Source organism: Olea europaea, chromosome 5, assembly GCF_002742605.1.
Source record: "Olea europaea var. sylvestris chromosome 5, O_europaea_v1, whole genome shotgun sequence".
Classification (NCBI taxonomy): domain Eukaryota; kingdom Viridiplantae; phylum Streptophyta; class Magnoliopsida; order Lamiales; family Oleaceae; genus Olea; species Olea europaea.
The window spans coordinates 3,497,398-3,520,671 of NC_036241.1; the positions used below are offsets into that span (position 1 = coordinate 3,497,398).

Sequence of the window (23,274 nt, forward strand, 5' to 3'; positions counted from 1 at the left end):
TCCACTATTAAGTCAATATAAATCGAAAACTCCTTTTCGACTTATGAGTACACCTTGGCCAAGGATTTCATCATCGACTTAATTGAATGAAACGCAGATCATCTCCTACTATCTAAGAGTGACGAATCCTTTATTGATCAATCACAACCTTCATACGATTCTTGACGTACCCGAACGATGTCGTATTAGCGGCCCCTTTCAGAGCAACATTCAACACCGCCAAAGTATGACTGTCCTCATATAGGGTACAATGATGACCTCAAGTCAAAGGATCAATTCCACTACCGAACGTTAGAGATTAGCCACTGACACTCGGATAGTTATCAATGTGGAATCTCTTAGCGGGTCTCCAATGTTTTGTTCTACAACAAAACATCCACATGTTCATTTAAGTGTCACCACACTTTAGCTCGTGAGATCAGCTACTTACTTCATAAGTAAGAAATGCCACACGTGATGGTCTAACTGTATTAACGATATCCGTATCTCGTTATTACTTACGACCATGGTTTATTCAAGATCCAATTATATGTCATTTGTATCTCACAATCACAACTCCTTGTGATTAACAGATTACCTAAAAATTGGGTCTTCGGATTCTATTATTTAATATTATTTATTACAAAATTAATTTAAATAAATAATAGATCTCGCCAAAATCAAATGCATTAAATATATTAAAAGCGTTTACAACCTAAATTGATTGGATTTAGGGCATAACACTTACAAAAAGTTCTTTCATGGTCGTTGGAGCCCGTTTGCAAAAAATTTGCATGTAAAAGTCAACTCTAGTTACAAAATATTGAACTTTTGCAATAAATTTTGGGTTCAGGTTACTATTGACCTATTGCTTCTAGTGCAACGATTGAGTTCTTCTGGAGTTTGGATTTCATTGACCATAAGATCAATGTGAGCAACCTCTCTGTACACACAAATATGTGCTGATTCTGTTGCCCATTTAGCCTTCGGATTTGATGGAATCTCGCATAATAGAATATTTTAAATGCACTTCATATCAAAATGCTATATACTTGAATGACCATGCTATCACACAGGAATAAAAGAGAGGATAGAGTTTGATTCTTTGCAGCAATTCAACTTTTTATTTGCCAAATATTTTAATGATAACCTCTAATTTTCGACTCAATAAATTCAACTTCATTTTTGCTATAAGAATGAAATTACTTTTATATTCTACCTCCTCTTTTTTTGTACGTATAATCTTCATTGGTCCACAGTTAACTAATTTAAATGAAGTACATTAATTGAGTATTTTTTCCTTTTTGCAACATTCCGACAGTATAACACAGTAAATGAAATAAGGTATATCTTGCAACCTTCTTTACTTCAATGAGTGAATTAATGCTCTTCAAGACATCTAGAACAGTGTACAAATTCATCACATTAAACAATTTGACCTAAAGTTCTTTGAAATGAATGTTCGACAAACAAGTACTCCTCATTGAAACTCTCACTACGACATAGTTTGTTTTAATGCATGTCGTAAAAAGATATTTATGGCATACAGCTGAAGGCTATTTAAAGCAATGCTATAAATACTCACATCTTTTTATGGCATATGTAGCATGCCATAAAAAAAACGTGAAAAGACATCTTTTTTACGGCATACATTTAAGGTCATCATTAATTAACTTTATTACAGCGTCCACAGGTGCAGTATAAAAAAGAATTCTCTTTTTATGTCATATATTGAAGAGTGCCGTTAATTAACATTTTAGGGCTTTCACATGCACATTGTAAATGTCAAATTAATTTTATTTATTTGATTACCAGCAAACCTATAACAATTAAAGAATAAATTACATATAATCAACCCATAAATAATCATGTATTATATAGTTTTGATAAACAGAAGTATTGAGTGAGGTTCAATACGATATACCAACTGCTATTCCAAAATAACTTATTAAAATATTATAAAATAATTAATTCATACATTTTTACAAGTTTGCTTCTTTGATCAATAGTTTAGCTATCCCAAAAATGATCAACTCCATCCATATCACAATAATAAAGAATAAACTTAGATGTGTTTTCACTCATTTTGTCAAAATTCATTCAAAATTTTGCCAAGCAACATCTTATCAAATATTAAATCTAATTACAAATCATAAACACAACTTGACAAAAACATATAAACGTACAGGTGACGTTTAAATACAGAAAAACAGTAACTACCTACCATCCATGCCTTCTAGTCCGTAAAATATTATGACATGTTCAGAGGACATTATTTCATTTATAGTTTTTGTCATTGGAATGTCACAAAGGAAAAACAGTGTATATTGATGTTGGAAAATCACAGCAAGAAAACTGATTCTAGGAAAAAACAATGACAGTTATAGGACGTTGGCGATAACCACTCATAGATAGTTTCCTCAAGATATAGAGCAGGACTAAGGCTCACCACCTCAAGGAAAAGACCAATGATACAGATTACTCAAAGAAGAAAGCTCTTCTTAGAAAAAAACGAACCAAGACTCTTTTTTTTATTCTCGAAAAAAAGGTCTGATTTGTTATAAAAGTGACGAAAACAGAAGAGATCAGAGAGAAGTCAATAGACTTATGTGTGTGTTTTATTAGGAACCAAAGCCCTGTATATATAGAGTAGAATCAAGAATACAACAGTAATAATTTTTAAGGCTGCAGGGGTATAATTGTCATTCACCTCTAAACCTTAATAAACTTACTTTTATAACACTCTCCCTTGAATGATATATTATAAAATATCTGCCTCATTAAAACCTTGTTTGATAAAAATTCAATAGGAAAAAATCAAACGAAGGAAAAATAGTATAGTTATTTTGGAGTACTAAAAATAAATGCTGCTTCATTAAAATCTTGTTAAGAAAATCCAGTGCGATAAAACCTAAGTGAAGGAAAAAGAGTACAGTTACTGCCTTTGATGTTGATCACTGAAGATGTTTGAGTCAATGCATTCAAATTTCATGAACTAATTTCTCGAATGTAGATGTTGGCAGTGTTATTGTGAATAAATCCGCCACATTGCCACTTGAGAGAATTTGTTGGATATCAATGTCGCCATTCTTTTGAAGCTCATGTGTATGATAGAATTTTAGAGAAATATGGTTCGTCCTATCATCTTTGATATGACCTCCTTTGAGTTGTGCAATACAAGTTGCATTGTTTTCAAACAAAATTGTTAGCTATCTTTTGTTGGAGTTAACTCGCATGATACTTGGATATGATGGGTCATGTCATCAACCATACACATTATTGGCTTGCTTCATGAATTGCAATAATTTCAAAATGATTTGAGGATGTTGCTGTCAATGATTGCTTCACGATCTCCATGATATAGCCATTCCTTCACGTGTAAACATATATCATGTTTGTGATTTGGTTTTATGTGGGTCAGATTGATAACCTGCATCTACACATCCCACCAATGTAGATCCCGACTTTTAAGAATAAAATAATCTCAAATCAATAGTACCCTTTAAGTAATGAAAAATATGTTTAACACAATTTCAATGTCTTTGAGTTAGTGTAGAGTTATATCTTGTAAGCAGATTTACAGAAAAAGCTATATCGGGTCGAGTGTAATTTGCAAGATAAGTTAATGCTCTAATTGTACTAAGATATGGTACTTCAGGACCAAGAACATTTTTTCCATCTTCAAGTGGACGAAATGGATCATTTTTCACATCAAGTGATCGAAAAACCATAGGGGATGCCAATCGATGTGCATTATCTATATAAAAACGTTTTAAAACTTTTTCTTGTATATGTAAATTGGTGAACAAATAATCTTTCTAATTACAATCCAAGACAAAATTTGATTTTTTTTTCCAAATCTTTCATCTCAAATTTATTTTTCAAATAATCAGCAGCTTTGTTGAGTTCTTCAAGAGTTCCAACTAAATTTAAACCATCATCAATAATTGCAAATTCAATATTTGTTTTCTTTATGAAAACACGTGGGCGGACATGGTCAATTTCATAGCATTCATTCAACAAATATTCACTAAGACGATTATACCACATGCATCCAGATTGTTTTAATCAATATAATGATAAAAGAATTTGGTTCTCAGGCATGTATCATTTCAGTTATGCTTTAGGCATATTAAATCTTTCAAAGATAACTTTAATAATCATGTCAGATCAGTTGACTATCATGTATTTCAAATTTTATATATCGTCAAGATAACATGATATAGACTCGTGATTTCATTCATGACGATCTTTGTGAAATTCATTGTCTTGAGAGTCATACATTACACATTACGACTTCACTTTTCTCATTTCCTTTTCGTATAAGTATATACATTTAGATTTTCAGACTACAGGTCCAAAAATTTCATGTTTATCTAGTAAATTCAATTTAAGATTGCGTCTCCTTTTATTTGGTCAAACATTATTTCAATCGATATATTTCAACGTATTTATTTCGATTCCTCGCGATTCACATATGATATTGTATACCATGTACAAAATTGTTGTCGAAAACTTTTTCTTTTCTTGTTCAATTCTATTTCTTTTCCTATAGTGACGTAACTTATTTAGATATCTCTATTTTCAATATATCAAGTACCTATATCTCTTCTGAGGTTTTATAATTTGTTATGTCTAAATACTCATTAAGAGTACGTGTCTCCTTAATGAAACCATCTTTGCTAATTGCTCTATTTTCATTTGAAGATTTTTGTATTAAAATCAAAACCATCACACTTCAGGCATGCTATAGATATATCAAATATAATGTTAACAAATTGTCCCCTAAGACATCAATTCGTATTAGAGCATTAAAAATTGGTGCGTGAAATATTGTTGATTTCTTTGATCAATAAATACATCTAAATAAATTATCTTTTGAAATTTTAATTAGACTGATATTTAGCAAGAATTTAGATGATAATGCATTTATACATTATTTTCAACTTCTTAATTCCTCCCCTAATGCTGAGGTAATTGTCCAATCAAATTGACAATCATTTTTTTAGAGTCATAAAATATCATCCATTTGAAATAATAGTTCAAACTATGTACTTATTCTCAACATTCTTTATTTTTCATCTTAGTATATTGTGGTGTTTGATTTTTTTTACATATACTACCCCATAAAAAATATTAGATGGAAAAAATAGGATATGACCAATTATAATATAGAGGAATGTGATTTTGGCATGATGCGTAATAGAATTTTCTAAATAAAAATGGGAAATACTTTATTCTCAATTAAATTAATTGAGGCATTTAACAAACAATAGTATTAAACTGTTTATCGATATCTCAACTAACACTTATTAAAATATTGAGATTTATGCCGATTAAAATTAACAAGGCATAGTCTTGATTATATAATCTGAAAATTATGCTCTAACTTGAGCAATAATTTCGCAAAACTTCAGGGTTTGAACACCATGCAATCATCTAATATTTATGTCAAATCTATAATATACAAATAATATTTAGATGGTTAACACGGTAGGTGATGGGGCCCCATATATCACTTTAATTAATTTTCAGAAATATAGGAAATTCAATCCTTATTTTAGCTAGCGATGTTTAATGATCAATTGTCGATAAAGAAAACAAGTAATATATATGAATTCATTGGATTGAAAAATCTTTCGATTCTTCATTTAATATCCATTAAAACATTTTGATTTCACATCATTATTGATCCAGTGATGGTCCAACTGGTCATGCCAAATATAAAAATCAAATTGAACTTCTGATTCAATATAATATATAATTCAATTATTTAATCTCGAAGAATATGATTAAATATTATATAATCATATATCATTCAAGTAGTCAAACTAATCAATGTTCTAACGATATTAGTTATATGTTTTCCTTCAGGGATAAACATGAATTCAAAATAATATATTTTTTGAAACATGCGTTACTTTAAAAACACGTTATATATTATTATTATTGCTCATTCAAAAGCAATATGTCAATATTCTTCTGAAATATGAAAAATTTTAATGTCATGCTCTTCAGGAGTAATAAAACATTATTGTTTACAGTAATAATTATGTAAAGATTTACTCTTCAGGAATAAAAACATAATTTTATGTTAGATCTTATATCATTGTGCTCTTTGAGAGCAATAAAATCTGACTAGAGTATCAATATCTAAATACGCATGTAGAAAAATGGACACGTAAAGAAATAGAGTAATTTAATTCGTGATTTTACATATAATCGATCAATATTCTTTAGGAATATTGAAATTATAATATCATATTCTTTTGGAGCAATTAATATTTTTTTAAATATTAAAATTATTGTATTTCTTCATGAACACTAACACAACCTTTTTTTAATATTACTTTATATATATATATATATATATATATTTTTTAAGAGTATAAATACAATATTCTTCTAGAATATTGACATTAACGAATTCATTTTACCTTTTGAGCTAAATAATAAAATTTATGCCCTACATGAGTAACAATGAAATATTCTTCTTGAATATTTATATAATATGTGTTGCGATTTTTCGAGAACATCAACATTACATTCGTTTAAAATAACTATAATTTAAATTACACTTTTTCTGGAGCATTGAGTCAATATTCTTTTGGAATATTGAACTTGTAATATCATGCTCTTTATAAGCAAACAATATTCTTATATAATATTAATAATGTTGTGCTACTTCAGGAACAATAACAAAATATTTATAATAGATAGATATACAATTAATATTCTTCTGGAATATTAATTACAATGTTGTGCTACTTTTGAAACAATAAGATGATAAATTCTTAATTTGAAGTTCAAAGAATAGTATCTAAAAATATTTAATTAGCATATAGACATAATATGAATTTATATAGAAAAATTAATTATCAAACATGCATTAAGAAAAAGAATCTCTATACATAAAAGTTAACAAAATTTGCTAAATCATTTATTAGCTAAATATTTTACCAACATGCAAAAGATATTAAACATGCATGTGAATTTCACATATATAGAAATTAAATATAGAACTAATATGTAGCATATTCAAAGACATAATTAATATTGAATAATATGTGGAGAAAATGATTGTGTATGAATAAAAAAAAAAAGTGAATTAATATGTGTTCAGTTTACACATACAAACGTGAATTAGAATTAATATACCTGCCGATGAAAAGTAGAGAAGAAGCAACCTCGTTATGATGCATATGTATATTGAAATATTTCACATGCTACCAAATTAATTTTGGTACACGTGATAAATATTTATACCTATAAAAATTATTACCTTCACTAAATTTTGAAAAATTAAGCTATCATGCTGATAACGTGTTATAAAAGTGAAGAAAAGAGAAGAGAACAAAGAGAAGTCAATAGACTTATGTGTGTATTTTATTAAGAACCAAAGGCCTATATTTATAGGATAGAATCAGGAATACAACAGTGTCAACCCAAAATGAGTGGTACATCCTTGTCTACCTCCTTATCCAGAATGAGAAAATCTACTAGAAATTCTGAGTTTCTCCACCTTTACCCAAACATCTTCAATGATTCCTCATGGATGAGTAATTGATCAATCAGCCAACTGTAGTGTTACTGTAGTTGGCTTTGGTTCTCTCAATCCTAGTTTTCTGAAAATAGAGAGTGACATCAAATTAATACTAGCACCCAAATCACATAAATCTTTTTCAAAATAACAATTTTCTATAGTGCAGGGTACATTAGAACTCCCTGAATCTTTTAGTTTTGGAGGTAACTTTTTCTGAATTCTTGCACTACATTCTTCCGTTAACATCACCGTTTAGTACTCCTCTAGCCTGCATTTGTTGGATAGGATTTCTTTCAAGAATTTGTCATAGTTAGGTATTTGGGTAATTGCCTCAACCAACGGAATGTTTATGTGAAGCTTCTTAAAGATCTCTAAAAATTTCATGTACTATTGATCCATCTTATTTTTTTTTTAATCTTTGAAGGAATAGAATTGGGGGCTCGTATGGATTGATAGATGTGGTTACTTTAGCCCATGATTTATATGAACCCTCTTTGGTAGATATCTCTTTGGTCTGGTCAATCTACTTCTCATCAGAAGAAAGCACTATTTCTTCAATTGCACTCGGTCTCTTCACATATATTTCTGGTAGTTGAACCCACTTTTTGTAGTAATTGCTTGAACATGTTTCCTAGAATTCACTTCAGTATTGCTTGGAAAGATACCTGGTGTCCTCCTGTCATAGAAAGTGCCATTTGTTCCATCTGCATCTCTAGGTTCTTAATTGCCGTACACTAATTTCGGAGAGTTGTTTCAATCTTTCTCATAAATTGGTTATTTGCTTCTTCTTTTTTCCCATGAACTTCACAAACATCTCTTCCAACTGAATTTTGTTTTCTTGCTGAAATTGCTCCTAAGTCTATTCTGATTTTGAAATTTATTTTAGTTACCATTCTACGAGAAATTTGGATGCTCTCTCCAACCGAGACTATAAGTGTCTGAATTTGGATTGTTTTGTTGACGTTGAACCAATTGCCCATACCCTACCTATTTTATTCGTTGTGACAAAATTGGTATTCTACTGTGTTGTGATTCGCTCCGCATTTTTCACAATTTGATTTTCTTGCTTTTATTACATTTTCTAAATGTGACATGCTTTCTATCTTATGAAATAAGGAGTCTATTTTAGCAAATAAGACCGACTAAGTGCCTACTTTGTAAACCCCTGGTGATTTCTTCTGAACCACCTGATCAAAGGACTACATGGTTGAATTAGTAGCCATTCTCTCAAACAATTTCAATGCTCCATCGACTGTTCTCGTGGATATGGAGCCATTGGATGATAAATCGACTATGCTTTTGAAAGATGGAAGAAATCCTGTATAAAAGATTTGGATTCGGGTTTTCTTATCGAAACCATATTGAGGATACTTCCATAGCATGTTCTTGAACCTATTCCAAGCCTCATCAAATGATTCAAATTCATTATGACCAAATATCGATATGTCATGCCTCAATCTTACTACCTTAGCAGGCAAGAAGAACTTCGTACAGAATTTGTGAGCTAGCTCATTCCAAGTAGTTATGCTCGCAACGGGAAGTAAATCTAGCGTGTTTTATCTTGTGAAGTATGTGGAAATAACCTCAGCCTAATAGTATTTTCTAAAATTCCTTGATACCTGAAGTGAGTCGAGAGACGTGTGTATGTAGATTTTCTTCATCTTTGCTATAAAACTTATGTCCATTCTGAAATAGATGTATAATGTTGGTTTTTAGATAAAAATTAGCTGTCCATACAATGGGTAGATGATATTGGATTGATTCTGAATGATTTGTTGTGTTATGAAATCCCCAACATATTTTCCCTCATCTACAACTTTCTCTTCATCAGCTCAAATTATCGGATTGTTTTGCTTGTTTACCATTTGCACTTGACGTTTTTGGTATTTTTGGTGTGCTATTCTTACTTCTCTCTGCCTACGATAAAAGATGTGTTCAATTTTTTGGATCCGTTGTAAATAATTCACTACTAAGCGACCTTCGCATACGAAACCTAAAAGAAGAAGAATAGTAGCACTTAGATAAACTTGAGTAGAAAAACCTAGTAAAATAAAAAAAAAATGAAATGAAAATTTTGAATTACGCTCAAAGTAAATAAAATCAAACTAAAACTTGATCCTCGGCAACAACACCAAAAACTTGTTTACAATAATATCTTTCAATTTAAAACCCCCGCAAGTGTATGACTCGTTAACAAGTAATAAAGTGGATGTGAGTCTAAGTATCGTTTCACAAGGATTTATTTAGTTCTATTTTTATTACCTTGACCTTAACTGAAATAAAAATGATGAGAATGTGTTTGTTGTGATGAAATTATAACTAAATATTCTATTATGCAATTATGAGTGAATTAACTAAGTTAAATGCAAAATTACACTAAATTGAATTTGATATGTTCTAATGAATGACAAATGTACTAGGATTGCGAATCTTCATGTAATAATCTCTTTTAAACTTAGTTTTACACATCGAGAACAAGGTTGAATTTTGGCGAATCAATGTTTCTATTTTATTCAACAATCTCTCTCGAGTAATGTTAAACTTATTCTCATATACGATCCGATTATATTTCTATGACGGATGCAAATACACAAGAATGCATGAAGTTTTATAAACACTTAAATATATACATAGAGCATAGTGGTGTTTTTCTATCCCCTATAGGACCCTATGATGATTTACGCCATGTCGAGCATATTCTCCTTCTTTCTAGTGCATGAAATAAGCTACCAAATTCACACAATTATGTGCACAATAATTGTGGAGAAAATAAATTCATATAAATCATTCAAATCCCAAAAACATGTTATAATATCAAGAATGTAAAACTAAAGATTAAAAAGTCATATTTTGTGAAATAATCAATATTGTTGAATTGACGCCCATTATTTGAGACAATTGAATGGAGAATTCCAAACCAGCATATCGTGTTGTTCCACAAAATTTGGAAGTGTTGGCTACTGTAATTTTGGCCAGAGGTTCAACTTTAATCTATTTTGTGAAATAATCAATAGTGACAATTCAAAGCTAGCACTACCGCTTTTTAGGTAGGGGTCTCATAAGGTCAGTCTCCCACTTGACAAATGGCCAAAGGCTATAAACAACACTTATCAAAATTTTCACAAACTACTCTGCATCCTTTTTTACTGTAGGCCAATGATATCCAAACCTCAAAACTTTTTGTGCCAAAGACTATCCTCTTGTGTGATTGCCATTTACTCTTTCATGACTTTTTTGGAGCACATAGGTGGTTTGTTCGCCACCTATGCATTGGAGTAGGGGTAAAGAAAAACCTCTTTTGTATAACACCTTATCCTAAAAATGAAGTGGGTGGCTCGTCTTTTGAGCTTCTGTGCCTCTTTTTTGTCAAAGGTTAATCTTGAGTTTTGAGGAATGTTATGATTCGCTACATCCAGAGAGAAGTATCTTCAACCAACATTGCCTCTTCTCCTTTAGAAATAGAAGGTCTAAGAAGGTGCTTTATAGGCACAACAATAGTAATTTAAAATCTTTGCTGCTTGCTAATTTTGAAATAGCGTTAGCATGAGCATTCTTTGCGCGTACGATTTGTACCAACTCAAACTTTTCAAAAGTTGAAATGAATTCCATCGCCAACTTTAGATATCTGATCATGCTCTTATCTCTTATTGAAAAATTGTCATTAGACTGGCTAACCACCAACTGGAAATCACTGTTGATAACTGGCCTCTTTACTTGCATTTTCCTAGCCAGTCTGAGGCCAGCTATAAGGGCCTCATACTTTGCTACATTGTTTGTAGCCTTGATGTTGAACCTCACAGTACAATTGAATTTATGTCCTTCTGGGCTAACTAGGACCACTCTTGTCCTAGATCTAATATCTTCTAAGGAGCAATCAACAAATAGGTTCCATGTGGAAGGATCGGCGAGTTCCATCCCCTATTCCATTTTTTGAATGTGGGTGAACTCTACCACCAAAATCTGCTAAAACATGTCCTTAAACATTAGCCTTCATCTTGAAAATAATATCGAACTCGTTAAGTTCCAAAGCTTGTTTCATCAATCTTCCTGGAGCATCAGGCTTCTACAGTACTTGTTTAAGGAGGAGTTGGTGAGTAATTTTATGTTATGTACATGGAAATATGGCTTCAACTTTCGGGAAGCTATCACAAAAGAGAGATCCAGCTTTTCCATGTCTAGATAGTAGGTCTCTGCTGCTAGAAGTGTTTTGCTCACATAATATACAAGCAATTGATGACCCTCTTCTTCTCTTACAAGCACCAAACTGATAGCATTAGAGGTTCCAACCAGATATAGCAAAGAGGTTTTTCAACTTTAGGCTTAAAGAGGAGGGGAGCCTGTCCTAACTGCTTCTTCAGCTCTTGTAAGGTTACTTTGCACTCTTCCGTCCACAGGAATTTATTTTCTCTTTTCAAAACCTTAAAAGAAATGAAGATACTTATATGTTGCCTTTAAGACGAAACGACTCAAGGCTGCTGTGCGCCTAGTAAGGTTCTATACCTTTTTTAAACTTTTGAAGTGACCTCATTTCAATAAGAGCTTTGATCTTTTTAGGGCTGGCCTCAAACATCTTTGATTGACCATGTAGCTTAGAAATTTCCCTTAAACAACTCCGACGCTCATTTGAGGGGAGTAAGTCTTAGCCTATACTTCACAGTATTCGAAGGGCTTTGTCAAGGTGTTTAACATGATCCTCTACTTTCTAGCTCTTCACCAAAATATCGTCCACGTCCTCCATTGTTTTTTCAAAGAGGTTTGCAAACATCTTGTTAACAAGTCTCTAATAAGGGGCCCCGGTATTTTTTAGCCCACAGGACATCACCTTATAGTAATAAAGACTTATGTCCATTATGAATGACATATACTTTTTGTCCGTTGGATGCATTACGATCTAATTGTAGCCTAAGCAGGCATCCATGAAGTTCAACAGTTCGTGCCCAAAAGTAAAATCAATGAGCTAATCTATTTTTGAAAGTGGGAACACGATTAGAGAAATCTACGTATAACCTCCATTTTCCATTGTGCTTCTTAACAAGAATGGGGTTTGATACCTACTTCAGATAAATTGAATCTTAGATGAAGCGATTGTCAATCAATTTCTTTACTTCATCTACTATTGTCTCATACCTTTCTAGATTGACGTCCTTTTTTTTTGATGATAAGGGATAGCTTTGGGATCAATCTTTAAATGGTGATAACTAACCTTTGAGTCAATGGCAACATGTCCTCGTATTTCCATGTTAATATATTCAAGTTGTCACCAAAAAAACATTTCAACTTTTTCTTAGCCTCCACTGGCAAGTTTGTCCCGACCTACAAGGATTTGGAGGAGTCCCTAGAATCCACTGTGAAGCTATCTAGTTCTTCAATCGGGGCTGTTAAGGTTCGTAATCAATTATGTAAGGATCATGTTTATTAAGATTAGGGACTTCTTCAGTAGCTCTTCTTCAGGGGCTGATTGTATTTCCAAAACTACATCTTTTTTAGATGCATCTATTATTTCGATGTCCTCTTCTTGTTTAGGGTTTCACCCTTAATCAGAGTTGTTGTCTATGTCAATGTCCATTAAAATTAAATCGATATATCTTGGTTTAGAGAGTTTGAATAGCATTCTCTTGCACTGCTTTGATTGCTTCTAATTGTGGCAATGTCGCTTTTCGTTGGGAACTTCATACATAAGAGATAAATGGACATGATGGCCCCTAGTTCCTTTAATACTTGCCTCCCAAGCAGTTTGTGATAAGTCGAATGATTGTTTACCACCTACAATTCCACAAAATGATGAGCAGTTAATGGTGTCGTCTCCATCTCTATTGCTAGCGTGATTTTTCCTTGGGATGATGTTATTACTAGTGAAACAATACACGGGGAAAGTTCATTGGGATCGGCTTATGATCAACTTCTATTTTATCAATGGTTGCTTGAAATATGATGTTGATTGAACTCCATTATCCACCAGTATTCTTTTGAGGTCATTTTGTACCACAATGACCCTTACTACTAGGGCGTCGCACACCGATGGTATCTTCTTGTGTGAAAGTGATGGGTTGAACATTTTTCCTAATTAAAGTTTTGCTGTTGTTGATTAAGAAGCTCGCCATTTGGGGGGTCCTTGGGTCTATTGTATAGTTTCTTTAGGCATTTATATTTTTCTCTAACATATGGGCCTCCAAAAATTATGTCATTTTCTTGAATAGGTTCACAACCAACATTAGTTAGGGAGTCTTTCTTTGTCTTTGGCCTTCTCTAGGTATTTCTCCATCTTTTTCTTGCCTCCATTGGGCATTATTCCTGATGGGGTACTTTATCTCATTAGTCTTAGGTCGTCGATCCTATTTAGGGAGAAGTGCGTCTCCTCATGGGCACCTGCTCCTCATTCAATTGTTGTTTGGGAGTGTAGTGTGATATCCCTACGGTCAGCAGTACTATGGCTATAGGATTGGTGATAGGGATAGTGGAGGGGTGTTTCGTACCTATTTCTAGGTTCAGCGCTTCGTCCCTTGTCTCTTTTCTTTTGAAGAAACTGTTGATTACACCATTTTTGGTGAGTTTTGACACTAGAGTTCACTTCTTTATAGGTCAAAATAGGTACTTCATTTATTGTTGCCATAGCTAATGCTTGCACAGAATTGAGAAGGGTCAACTTTCTGACCTGGTGGTCAATCAAATGAAAGGTGAAACCCCTTTTCATTGCATCTAAGGAGGTGAGAATCCTCGGGATGATAATAACTATATGGATATTGGGCTTGTTGGATTGATCGTAATTAAAGACGCATTTTAAGCTCGAGAAAAAGTTAATTTGGATTAGCGGAGCCTATGTTATCGACGTTGGAAGATATAAGCTTAAATTATTATTTTATTATTATTGATTTATGTATTTGAATTGTTATTCACTTTGAGAGAAAGAGAGAGAAAAGTTATTCCACTTTCGTTTTATCTTTTTATATATTTATTTATTCTACTTTATCTTACCTTAGTTAGACTTTGAATGAATGTGTGTGACATCATGTGTATGGGAAAGTATTAATTGGAGATTTCAAATTGACACATGTAGAAATCTTTTTGTTTAGATTTGTTTCAGATTCTTTTCCCTCAACTTTATCCAATTAAGCACGTCTCCCACTACGTAACAACTCTTGAGGGTAGGTTATTATTGACTAGGTATATAGATACATGTACAATTATGGGGACACACGAAAATTATATGCAAGCACAGAAAACAAAGCAGAGGTAGAAAAGAAAAAAAAAGAACGAGATTTTATTGTTTTGTCCTCCAAAAATTAAATCAAGGTAGGATATGAGGTGCAGTGTTTTTATGTCCCATTTAAATATTTTTTTCATGCTGATGAATTTTATACTCATGAAAGTTGAAGTTATGAAATGATATGTTATGATGTGAATGATATGGCCATTCCGGTACAACAATATGATATGATATGATATGAGCTCTTACCGGATTTTAAAGATATGAGACGGTATGATTTTACTGATGCATGTTTTAAAATTTTTATATGGGATCGCACCATAAATTTTTATATCCTACTGAGTATTTTCATGTACTCACCCCTTTCCCTACTCCTCACAGATTGGAATAGGTCGTTGGTTGGCGGGCGATGCGGTGGAGTTGTGATGCCAGAAATCATGGAATTTAAGATAAATAAATTCTGAGTAACATGATTAGGAAGTTCTATTTATTTATTTTTCTTGCCTTATTGCAGTTTTATCATGTTAAATCTGAAATTTAATATTTGAAACATGATTCAGTTAATTATGTTTGACATAATTTATTTAATTAAGAAATAAATGTTTTAGTAATGATTCTAAATCTTTAAATTTTGGGTCGTTATAGTTTGGTATTAGAGCATAGGTTTAAATTCCTGTAGACTTACATGTATTCTCATAATTTGGTTTAAAAAAAAAAAAGAAAAAAATTTCTGGCCATAAATTAAATGGACTTGTTCTGGCTTTTACAAAGAATAAAAGAATAAAATAAAAGGGAGAGGCGGTAACGTGTAAATTTTGAAATTGAAGAAACCAATTAATGCACGGAAACATTTGCTGTTAGACTAAATTAAGGTTTTTATTGAAATTAATTATTGTTACACTTACTATGCACATGGCCATTAAATTCTGGGTTTTTTTTTTGTAATTATGCATGTGGTTGGAGAGAACGGGAGATTTTAATTCATTTCATGCGTGTCGGAATGTGTACTGCACACACCATTATCTATATCCATCTTGAAATTGGTTTATATGTATATTTCAAAGGCTCCAAATTCAAGGAAAATGATCAGAAAAGGACGTGGACTTAGACTATAACAAAAAAAAAAAAAAAAAAAAAAAAAAAAGAGAGAGAGGTTTGGGACGTGAACAGTGACGGGTCACTGTTCGCATGAACTGTTTAAGTTAAAAAAAAATTTAAAAATTATTTCTGAATTCACTGAACAATTTAAATTAAAAAAAATTTAAAAATTATTTCTGAATTCACATAAACAGTTTTAATTAAAAAAAAATTAAAATTATTTCTGAATTCACGTGGACAGTTTTAAAAAAAAAACAAGAAAAACAACTAATAAAGAAATAGTTCTCGAGTAAATGATATAGCGAAAGTTGATTAAAAAAAATTGTGGATCAATAAAATGCATAGTTAAAAAATAAAAGTTAAAAATAAAATAAAATTGTGACCAAATAGGGAACGTAGAGTGAGAAAGAAAAAAAATGTTAATGCCTCAAAAGATAAAATAGGATTAAAGGACATGTTCATAATTTTTTATTTTCTAACAATGAAATCAATTATTATGATAAGAAGAAAAGTTTAGTCGACCTTATTGCATTTGCTAGTATATATATATAAACATTGGATTTTACACGTTTTAAATGTTACGTGTAATAAAATGTTTAATTGTTCATTGTGCAATTTGTTAAATGTTAATATTTTTATGAAAATTTATGAATTTAACGATAATGATAATTTAAAGTTATTAAATATGTGAATGATCTTTGGCACTCAACGACCACCAATCAACCACCCTCCAACGACTCTAAGGTATGTAAAAGGGTAAAAAAATGAATGCACTTAGATGTTTTCAATAATTTCAATATTTTAGATTACCTACTTCTAAATCTTTAAGACATGCACTTTATTTCCCCACTAAATTGATGATATGTATTATGATAAAAATAAGTATAACGTGATAGATTTAGTGCTGAAATGTGATCGTAACTTCATATTAAATTTTAGGAAATGGCACCACCTACTCATACGAATTTGATGCGCGATTTACTACGAGCGGTACAAGAGTTGAGCAGGTAAAATCAAGCACCTCCACCACAAAATGCACCGTCACAGCAGAATGCATCGCATTTTGCCCCTGGAGCTATCTCAGTGGTTGAGCAGTTTCATTGGTACAAGCCTTCTACTTTCGACAGTAATTCTGAACCACTGGTTGTCAAAGAGTGGATAAGAGGCCTGCAACGCATATTTCGACACATTGCTTGTATGGATGCACAGAAAGTATTATGCACAAAATTTATGTTGATTGGAGCAGCTGGTCACTGGTGGGAATCTGTTTCACGTACAAGGACGGAAGAGCAGCAACGTAATCTGACTTGGGAGCAGTTTAAAGATGAAGTGATGACAAAATATTTCCCACAGGCTTTGAGGGACTTCAAGGAATCAGAATTTCTACAGCTTAGACAGGAGAACATGTCACTTATTGATTATGAAAGACAGTTTGAGCAGCTCTCAAGGTATGCCCTGCACTTGGTGGATACAGAAGTTAAGAAGATTAGGAGGTTCGAGAATAGACTACGCCCTGAGATCGCCATGATCATTATGTCCCATCGTTTCACCTCATATCGTGAAATGTTGGAGAGGGCTCATGCTATTTCATATTAGAGGACCTCATTTGAAAAGTATGCCCAGCAGAGCAAGGAGTCGTTGGGGAAAAGGAAGTGGAGTGATCAAAGCAAGAATAGACATAAATGGCACAATAAAAGGCCAAGCGTACGAGTTCGTATTAGTGGGACAAGTGGGAGTATTACACCCTATCCTAAGTGTAATAAACTCCATAGGGGTGAATGTTTACTTGGGAAGAACATGTGTTTCCGGTGTGGTATGCTCGGACACATTGCTCTCAACTGCACAGAGCCTTCAAAGAAGAAAGATGATGATCAAGATAAGAATAAGAAAGCAAAGGCTTGAGTTTTTGCACTGAATCAGCATGAGGCGAAGCAGGATCCGAATGTGATTGCAGGTATCTTACTCTTAATATTTTCAACATACATGCTTATGTTCTTTTTACCTATGACCATACAATATTTTATCTTTATCCCTTAGTTGCTAGTCTAACACTGTAATTACAAACAAGTATTATATTATTCTCTGATGTACCCGCTTATGTACTTTTTGATTCTGGGGCTACCAATTCTTTTATCTCTACATCCTTCGTCGCTAGGTCAAACCTTGCATGTGTGAAAACGAATTATGAATTAGAGGTTAGCATCCCTTGAAGAAGAACTCTTTGTACAAATCGGATGACTAAAGGCTATGAAGTTTGAGATTGATGGGAAAATATTACAAGCAGACTTATACCTTTTGGAGATGAAAGATTTTGATGTTATTTTGGGCATGGATTGGTTGGGACTTAATCATGCGACCATTCGATGTCATGAGAAAGAAGTATTATTTCACAAATCGGGAGAGGAAGAATTTCATTTCTTTGGAGCAAAGTTCAAGTCCCTACCTCGTCTTATATCAGCTATACAAGCGGAGAAGATGTTAAGAAAGGAGTCATGCTAGGGATTCTTGGTTAACATTATCGGTTCTCAACATACAGAAATGACTGTTAATGATATTAATATCATGCGAGACTTTGCAGATGTGTTCCCAGAAGATTTACTAGGCATTCCACAAGATAGGCAAGTGGAATTTACAATTGATTTGGTTCCTGGAGCAGCACCAGTATCCAAGGCCCCATATCAAATGGTACCGAAAAAACGTCGAGAATTGAAGTTGCAATTAGAGGAGTTGTTGGAGAGAGGTTTCATGTGACCAAGTGTATCTCTTTGGGGAGCTCCTATACTTTTTGTTAAGAAGACGGATGGGAGTATGAGGATGTGCATTGACTACCAAGAATTGAACCATCTGACCATAAAAAATAAGTACCCTTTACCAAGAATAGAAGATCTGTTCGACCAGTTAAGGGGCGCTACAGTGTTTTCAAAGATCGACTTGAGGTCAGGGTATCATCAGCTGAAAATCAGGGCAAGTGATATACCAAAAACTGCTTTCAGGACTCGTTATGGACACTATGAATTCACTGTTATGCCTTCTGGTTTGACCAATGCTCCAGCTGAATTTATGGATCTCATGAACAGAGTGTTTCGTCAATACTTGGACCAATTTGTTATAGTATTTATTGACGACATACTCGTGTACTCCAAAGACAAGACAGCATGAGGAACAACTCCGAGTAGTACTTGAAACCTTCAGAAATGAGAAATTATATGCCAAATTCAAGAAGTGCAAATTTTGGCTTGATCGTGTGGGTTTCCTAGGTCATGTGGTTACCGCCCAAGGAATTGAAGCGGATCCTGCTAAAGTAGAAGCAGTAACGAATTGGCCAAGGCCGAGCAGTGTGGGTGAAGTTCGCAGTTTCTTGGGATTGGCTGGTTATTATAGGAGATTTATTGAAGGCTTCTCAAAAATAGCAGGGCCGATGACTCAGTTGACAAGAAAGGGTGTAAAGTTTCAGTGGACAAAAAAATGTGAAAAATGTTTTCAAGAACTCAAGCAGAGGCTAGTTTCAGCTCCAGTATTGACGATACCAGAGGGCTCGGATGGATTTGTGGTTTACAGCAATGCCTCCAAATAGGGTTTAGATTGTGTGTTGATGCAGCATGGAAAAGTGGTTTCTTACGCCTCGAGACAGTTGAAATAGTATGACCAAAACTATCCAACGCACGATTTGGAGCTTGCAGCAGTAGTTCACGCTTTAAAAATATGGCGTCATTATCTCCATGGTGGGAAGTGTGAAATTTATACAGACCACAAGAGTCTCAAATACTTTTTCACACAGAAGGAACTGAATATGAGGTAGAGGAGATGGTTGGAGTTAGTGAAAGATTTTGACTGCACGATTCATTACCATCCGGGTAAGGCTAATGTAGTCGCAGATGCCTTAAGCAGAAAGACGGGATTGCAGTTAGCAGTTTTACCTACGGTGCAGGAACACTTGATAAAGGACTTTGAAAAACTAAGATTGGAAGTCATCACACCTCCAACTCAGACTACAGCGAGAATAAGAACATTTATGATTCAACCCACTCTTCGGGATCGAATTAAAGAAGCACGGGATAAGGATCCATTTTTACAAAAGATTAAAGCTGAGATTGGTACAAACAAACGTATAGGATTTGAAGTATCTGTAGATAAAGTATTGACTTTTAAAGGAAGGTTGTGTGTACCTAAAGATGAAAGTATAGGAAATGAAATATTGGAAGAGGCTCACTCTACTCCATATTCGGCATATCCAGGTCGTACGAAAATGTATCAAGATCTCCGAGACACATTTTTGGTGGAGAAACATGAAGAGAGGAATTGGTCTATTCGTTGAAAAATGTATTATCTGTTAGCAGGTTAAGGCAGAACATCAAAGGCCATCAGGACTGTTGAAACCATTAGATATTCCAAAATGGAAATGGGAACACATAGAGATGGACTTCATAGTAGGTCTTTCGAAATCAGTAAGAGGTCACAATGCTATTTGGGTAGTGGTTGATCGTTTGATGAAATCAGACCATTTTCTGCCAATCAAAGTAAATTTCAGTATGGAACAACTTGCACAATTATACATTAGGGAAATAATCAGATTGCATGGAGTTCCCGTCACCATTGTTTCAGATAGAGACCCGAGGTTCACATCAAAATTTTGGAATAGCTTGCAGGTTGCTATGGGGATAAAATTGAAGTTTAGTACTGCTTATCATTCTCAGACGGATGGACAATCAGAAAGAACCATCCAAACCCTGGAAGATATGTTGAGGGCATGTATTTTAGATCTTGGTGGTAATTGGGAAACACACCTACCTTTAGTGGAGTTTGCTTACAATAATAGTTTTCAGGCCACTATAGGTATGGCCCCATATGAAGCTCTTTATGGTAGAAAGTGCAGATCCCCTATCCATTGGGACGAGGTCGGGGAGAACCGAATTTTGGGTCCCGAAATCACTGAATGAACAGTTGAGGTAGTTGATAAAATTAGAGCAAGAATAAAGGCAGCTCAAGACCGTCAGAAAAGTTATGCTGACAGTAGAAGAAAGGATTTAGAATTTCAAGTGGGCGACAAGGTTTTTCTAAAGGTAGCACCAATGAAGGGTGTATTGAGATTTGGAAAGAAAGGGAAGTTGAGATCGCAGTTCATTGGACCTTTCGAGATTCTGGAAAGGATTGGTGTTTCGGCTTATCGACCTGCCTTACCACCTGAACTTGCAGCAGTGCATAATGTGTTCCATGTTTCGATGCTCAAAAAATATGTCCACGATCCCAATCACGTGGTAAGTTACCAAGCCTTGGAGGTACAAAAAGACCTGTCATATGAAGATATCCCGACAACGATTTTGGACAGAAAAGTACATCAATTCAAGAATAGAGGAGTTCCACTAGTCAAAGTCCAATGGCAAAATCATGGACTTGACGAGACAACCTGGGAGAAAGAAAAGGAGCTTAGAACCAAGTACCCAGAGCTCTTCGATTAACCAAGGTAAATTTTCGAGGACGAAAATATTTAAAGAGGGGAGATTGTAATGTCCCGAAATTTCATAGAATATAATTTAATTTTTTATGCTATATATTAATGTTTTGAAAGTTTAGGGACTAATGTATATATAAGGTAAATTTTAATTTTATTGGGCTTAAAATGTAGATTTTGACGGGCCGATAATAAGTATACGGATATTGGGCTTGTTGGATAGATCGTAATTGAAGACGCATTTTAAGCTCGAGAAAAAGTTAATTTGGATTAGCGGAGCCTAAGTTATCGACGTTGGAAGATATAAGCTTAAATTATTATTTTATTATTATTGATTTATGGATTTGAATTGTTATTCTTGTGAGTGTGAGAGAAAGAGAGAGAAAAGTCATTCCACTTTTGTTTTATCTTTTTATATATTTATTTATTCTACTTTATCTTTCTTACTTAGACTTTGAATGAATGTGGGTGACATCACGTGTATGGGAAAGTATTAATTGGAGATTTCAAATTGACACATGTAGAAATCTTTTTGTTTAGATTTGTTTCAGATTCCTTTTCCTCAACTTTATCCAATTAAGCACATGTCTCCCACTACGTAACAACTCTTGAGGGTAGGTTATTATTGAGTAGGTATATAGATACATGTACAATTATGGGGATACACAAAAATTATATGCAAGCACGGAAAACACAGCAGAGGTAGAAAAGAAAAAAAAGAACGAGATTTTATTGTTTTGTCCTCCAAAAATTAAATCAAGGTAGGATATGAGGTGCAGTGTTTTTATGTCCCATTTAAATGTTTTTTTCATGCTGATGAATTTTATACTCATGAAAGTTGAAGTTATGATATGATATGTTATGATGTGAATGATATGGCCATTCCGGTACAACAATATGATATGAGCTCTTACCGGATTTTAAAGATATGAGACGGTATGATTTTTCTGATGTATGTTTTAAAATTTTTATATGGGATAGCACGATAAATTTTTATATCCTACTAAGTATTTTCATGTACTCACCCCTTTCCCTACTCTTCACAGATTAGAACGGGTCGTTGGTTGGCGGGTGATACGATGGAGTTGTGATGCCAGAAATCATGGAATTCAAGATAAATAAATTCTGAATAACATGATTAGGAAGTTCTATTTATTTATTTTTCTTTGCCTTATTGCAATTTTATCATGTTAAATATGAAATTTAATATTTGAAATATGATTCAGTTAATTATGTTTTCCTTAGATTGTTTGACATAATTTATTTAATTAAGAAATCAATGTTTTAGTAGCGATTCTAAATCTTTAAATTTTGGGTCGTTACACAATAGTTCATTTCATTAATGAAACGAGATAAGAAGTTTTTCAACGACTCTCTTAGTTGTTCCCTCATGTCCTTGGGGCACTATATTGACCCTTTGTCCTCTTTGCTAGTTGCAAAGCACTTAACCAAAGTCTTCTTAAAGTCTGGCCCACTTCGGATGCTTCATTTCCAAAGTCTAGTGTACTATACTTCAGTCACTCTACTTAGGGTCAAGTGAAAGATTCAGCATTTTACAGTGGGGGTGAAACCTCTATGGCTTATATCGGCTTTGAAGTTGTTAATGTGTTTCATAGGATCGTTTCTTCCATCATACTTAGGAATATCAGGAAGCACGAAGTGGCTTGGAACAGGAGCATCCCTAATTTCCTGAAACAATGGCAAGCTGTCATCATCATCATCAAGGTCGAACGACCTTTGTGGTTCATCAGAATCTTCATCCTATCTGACTTGAGCTTCTTAAGTTGGTTGAGATGGTCCTACTTCGTTCCTGGTATGTTCTATGCTCCTCTCATGCCTATTTTTAATGGAAAATTTCGAGGCATGTTGTTATAAATAGGTTTATTTTGTTTTCCAACTTGAGGTGGTCTCTACTGCTTATTTCTAGGTGCAGGGAGAGGTTGAGTCTGCCTATTTCTAGGCTGTTTAGGGCTCAGCCTATCCAAGATGCTTTTGAACCTT

General features: G+C 33.5%; 1 protein-coding gene across 1 annotated transcript; it reads left to right on the plus strand.

The window, feature by feature from the left end:
• Positions 1–16,766: 16,766 nt before the first annotated feature.
• On the plus strand, positions 16,767–17,420 carry LOC111394144. Its single transcript, XM_023019917.1, has 2 exons — positions 16,767–16,831; positions 16,952–17,420. The coding sequence occupies exons 1-2, from the start codon at positions 16,767–16,769 to the stop codon at positions 17,418–17,420; spliced, it is 534 nt and encodes a 177-aa protein (XP_022875685.1).
• Positions 17,421–23,274: the final 5,854 nt, after the last annotated feature.

Excerpts from the sequence above, each read along its gene's own strand:
- LOC111394144 (XM_023019917.1), top strand. The coding sequence starts at position 16,767 with ATGGCACCACCTACTCATACGAATTTGATGCGCGATTTACTACGAGCG. Across the intron at positions 16,832-16,951 it reads GCGGTACAAGAGTTGAGCAG|TAATTCTGAACCACTGGTTG; the intron begins GTAAAATCAAGC and ends TACTTTCGACAG.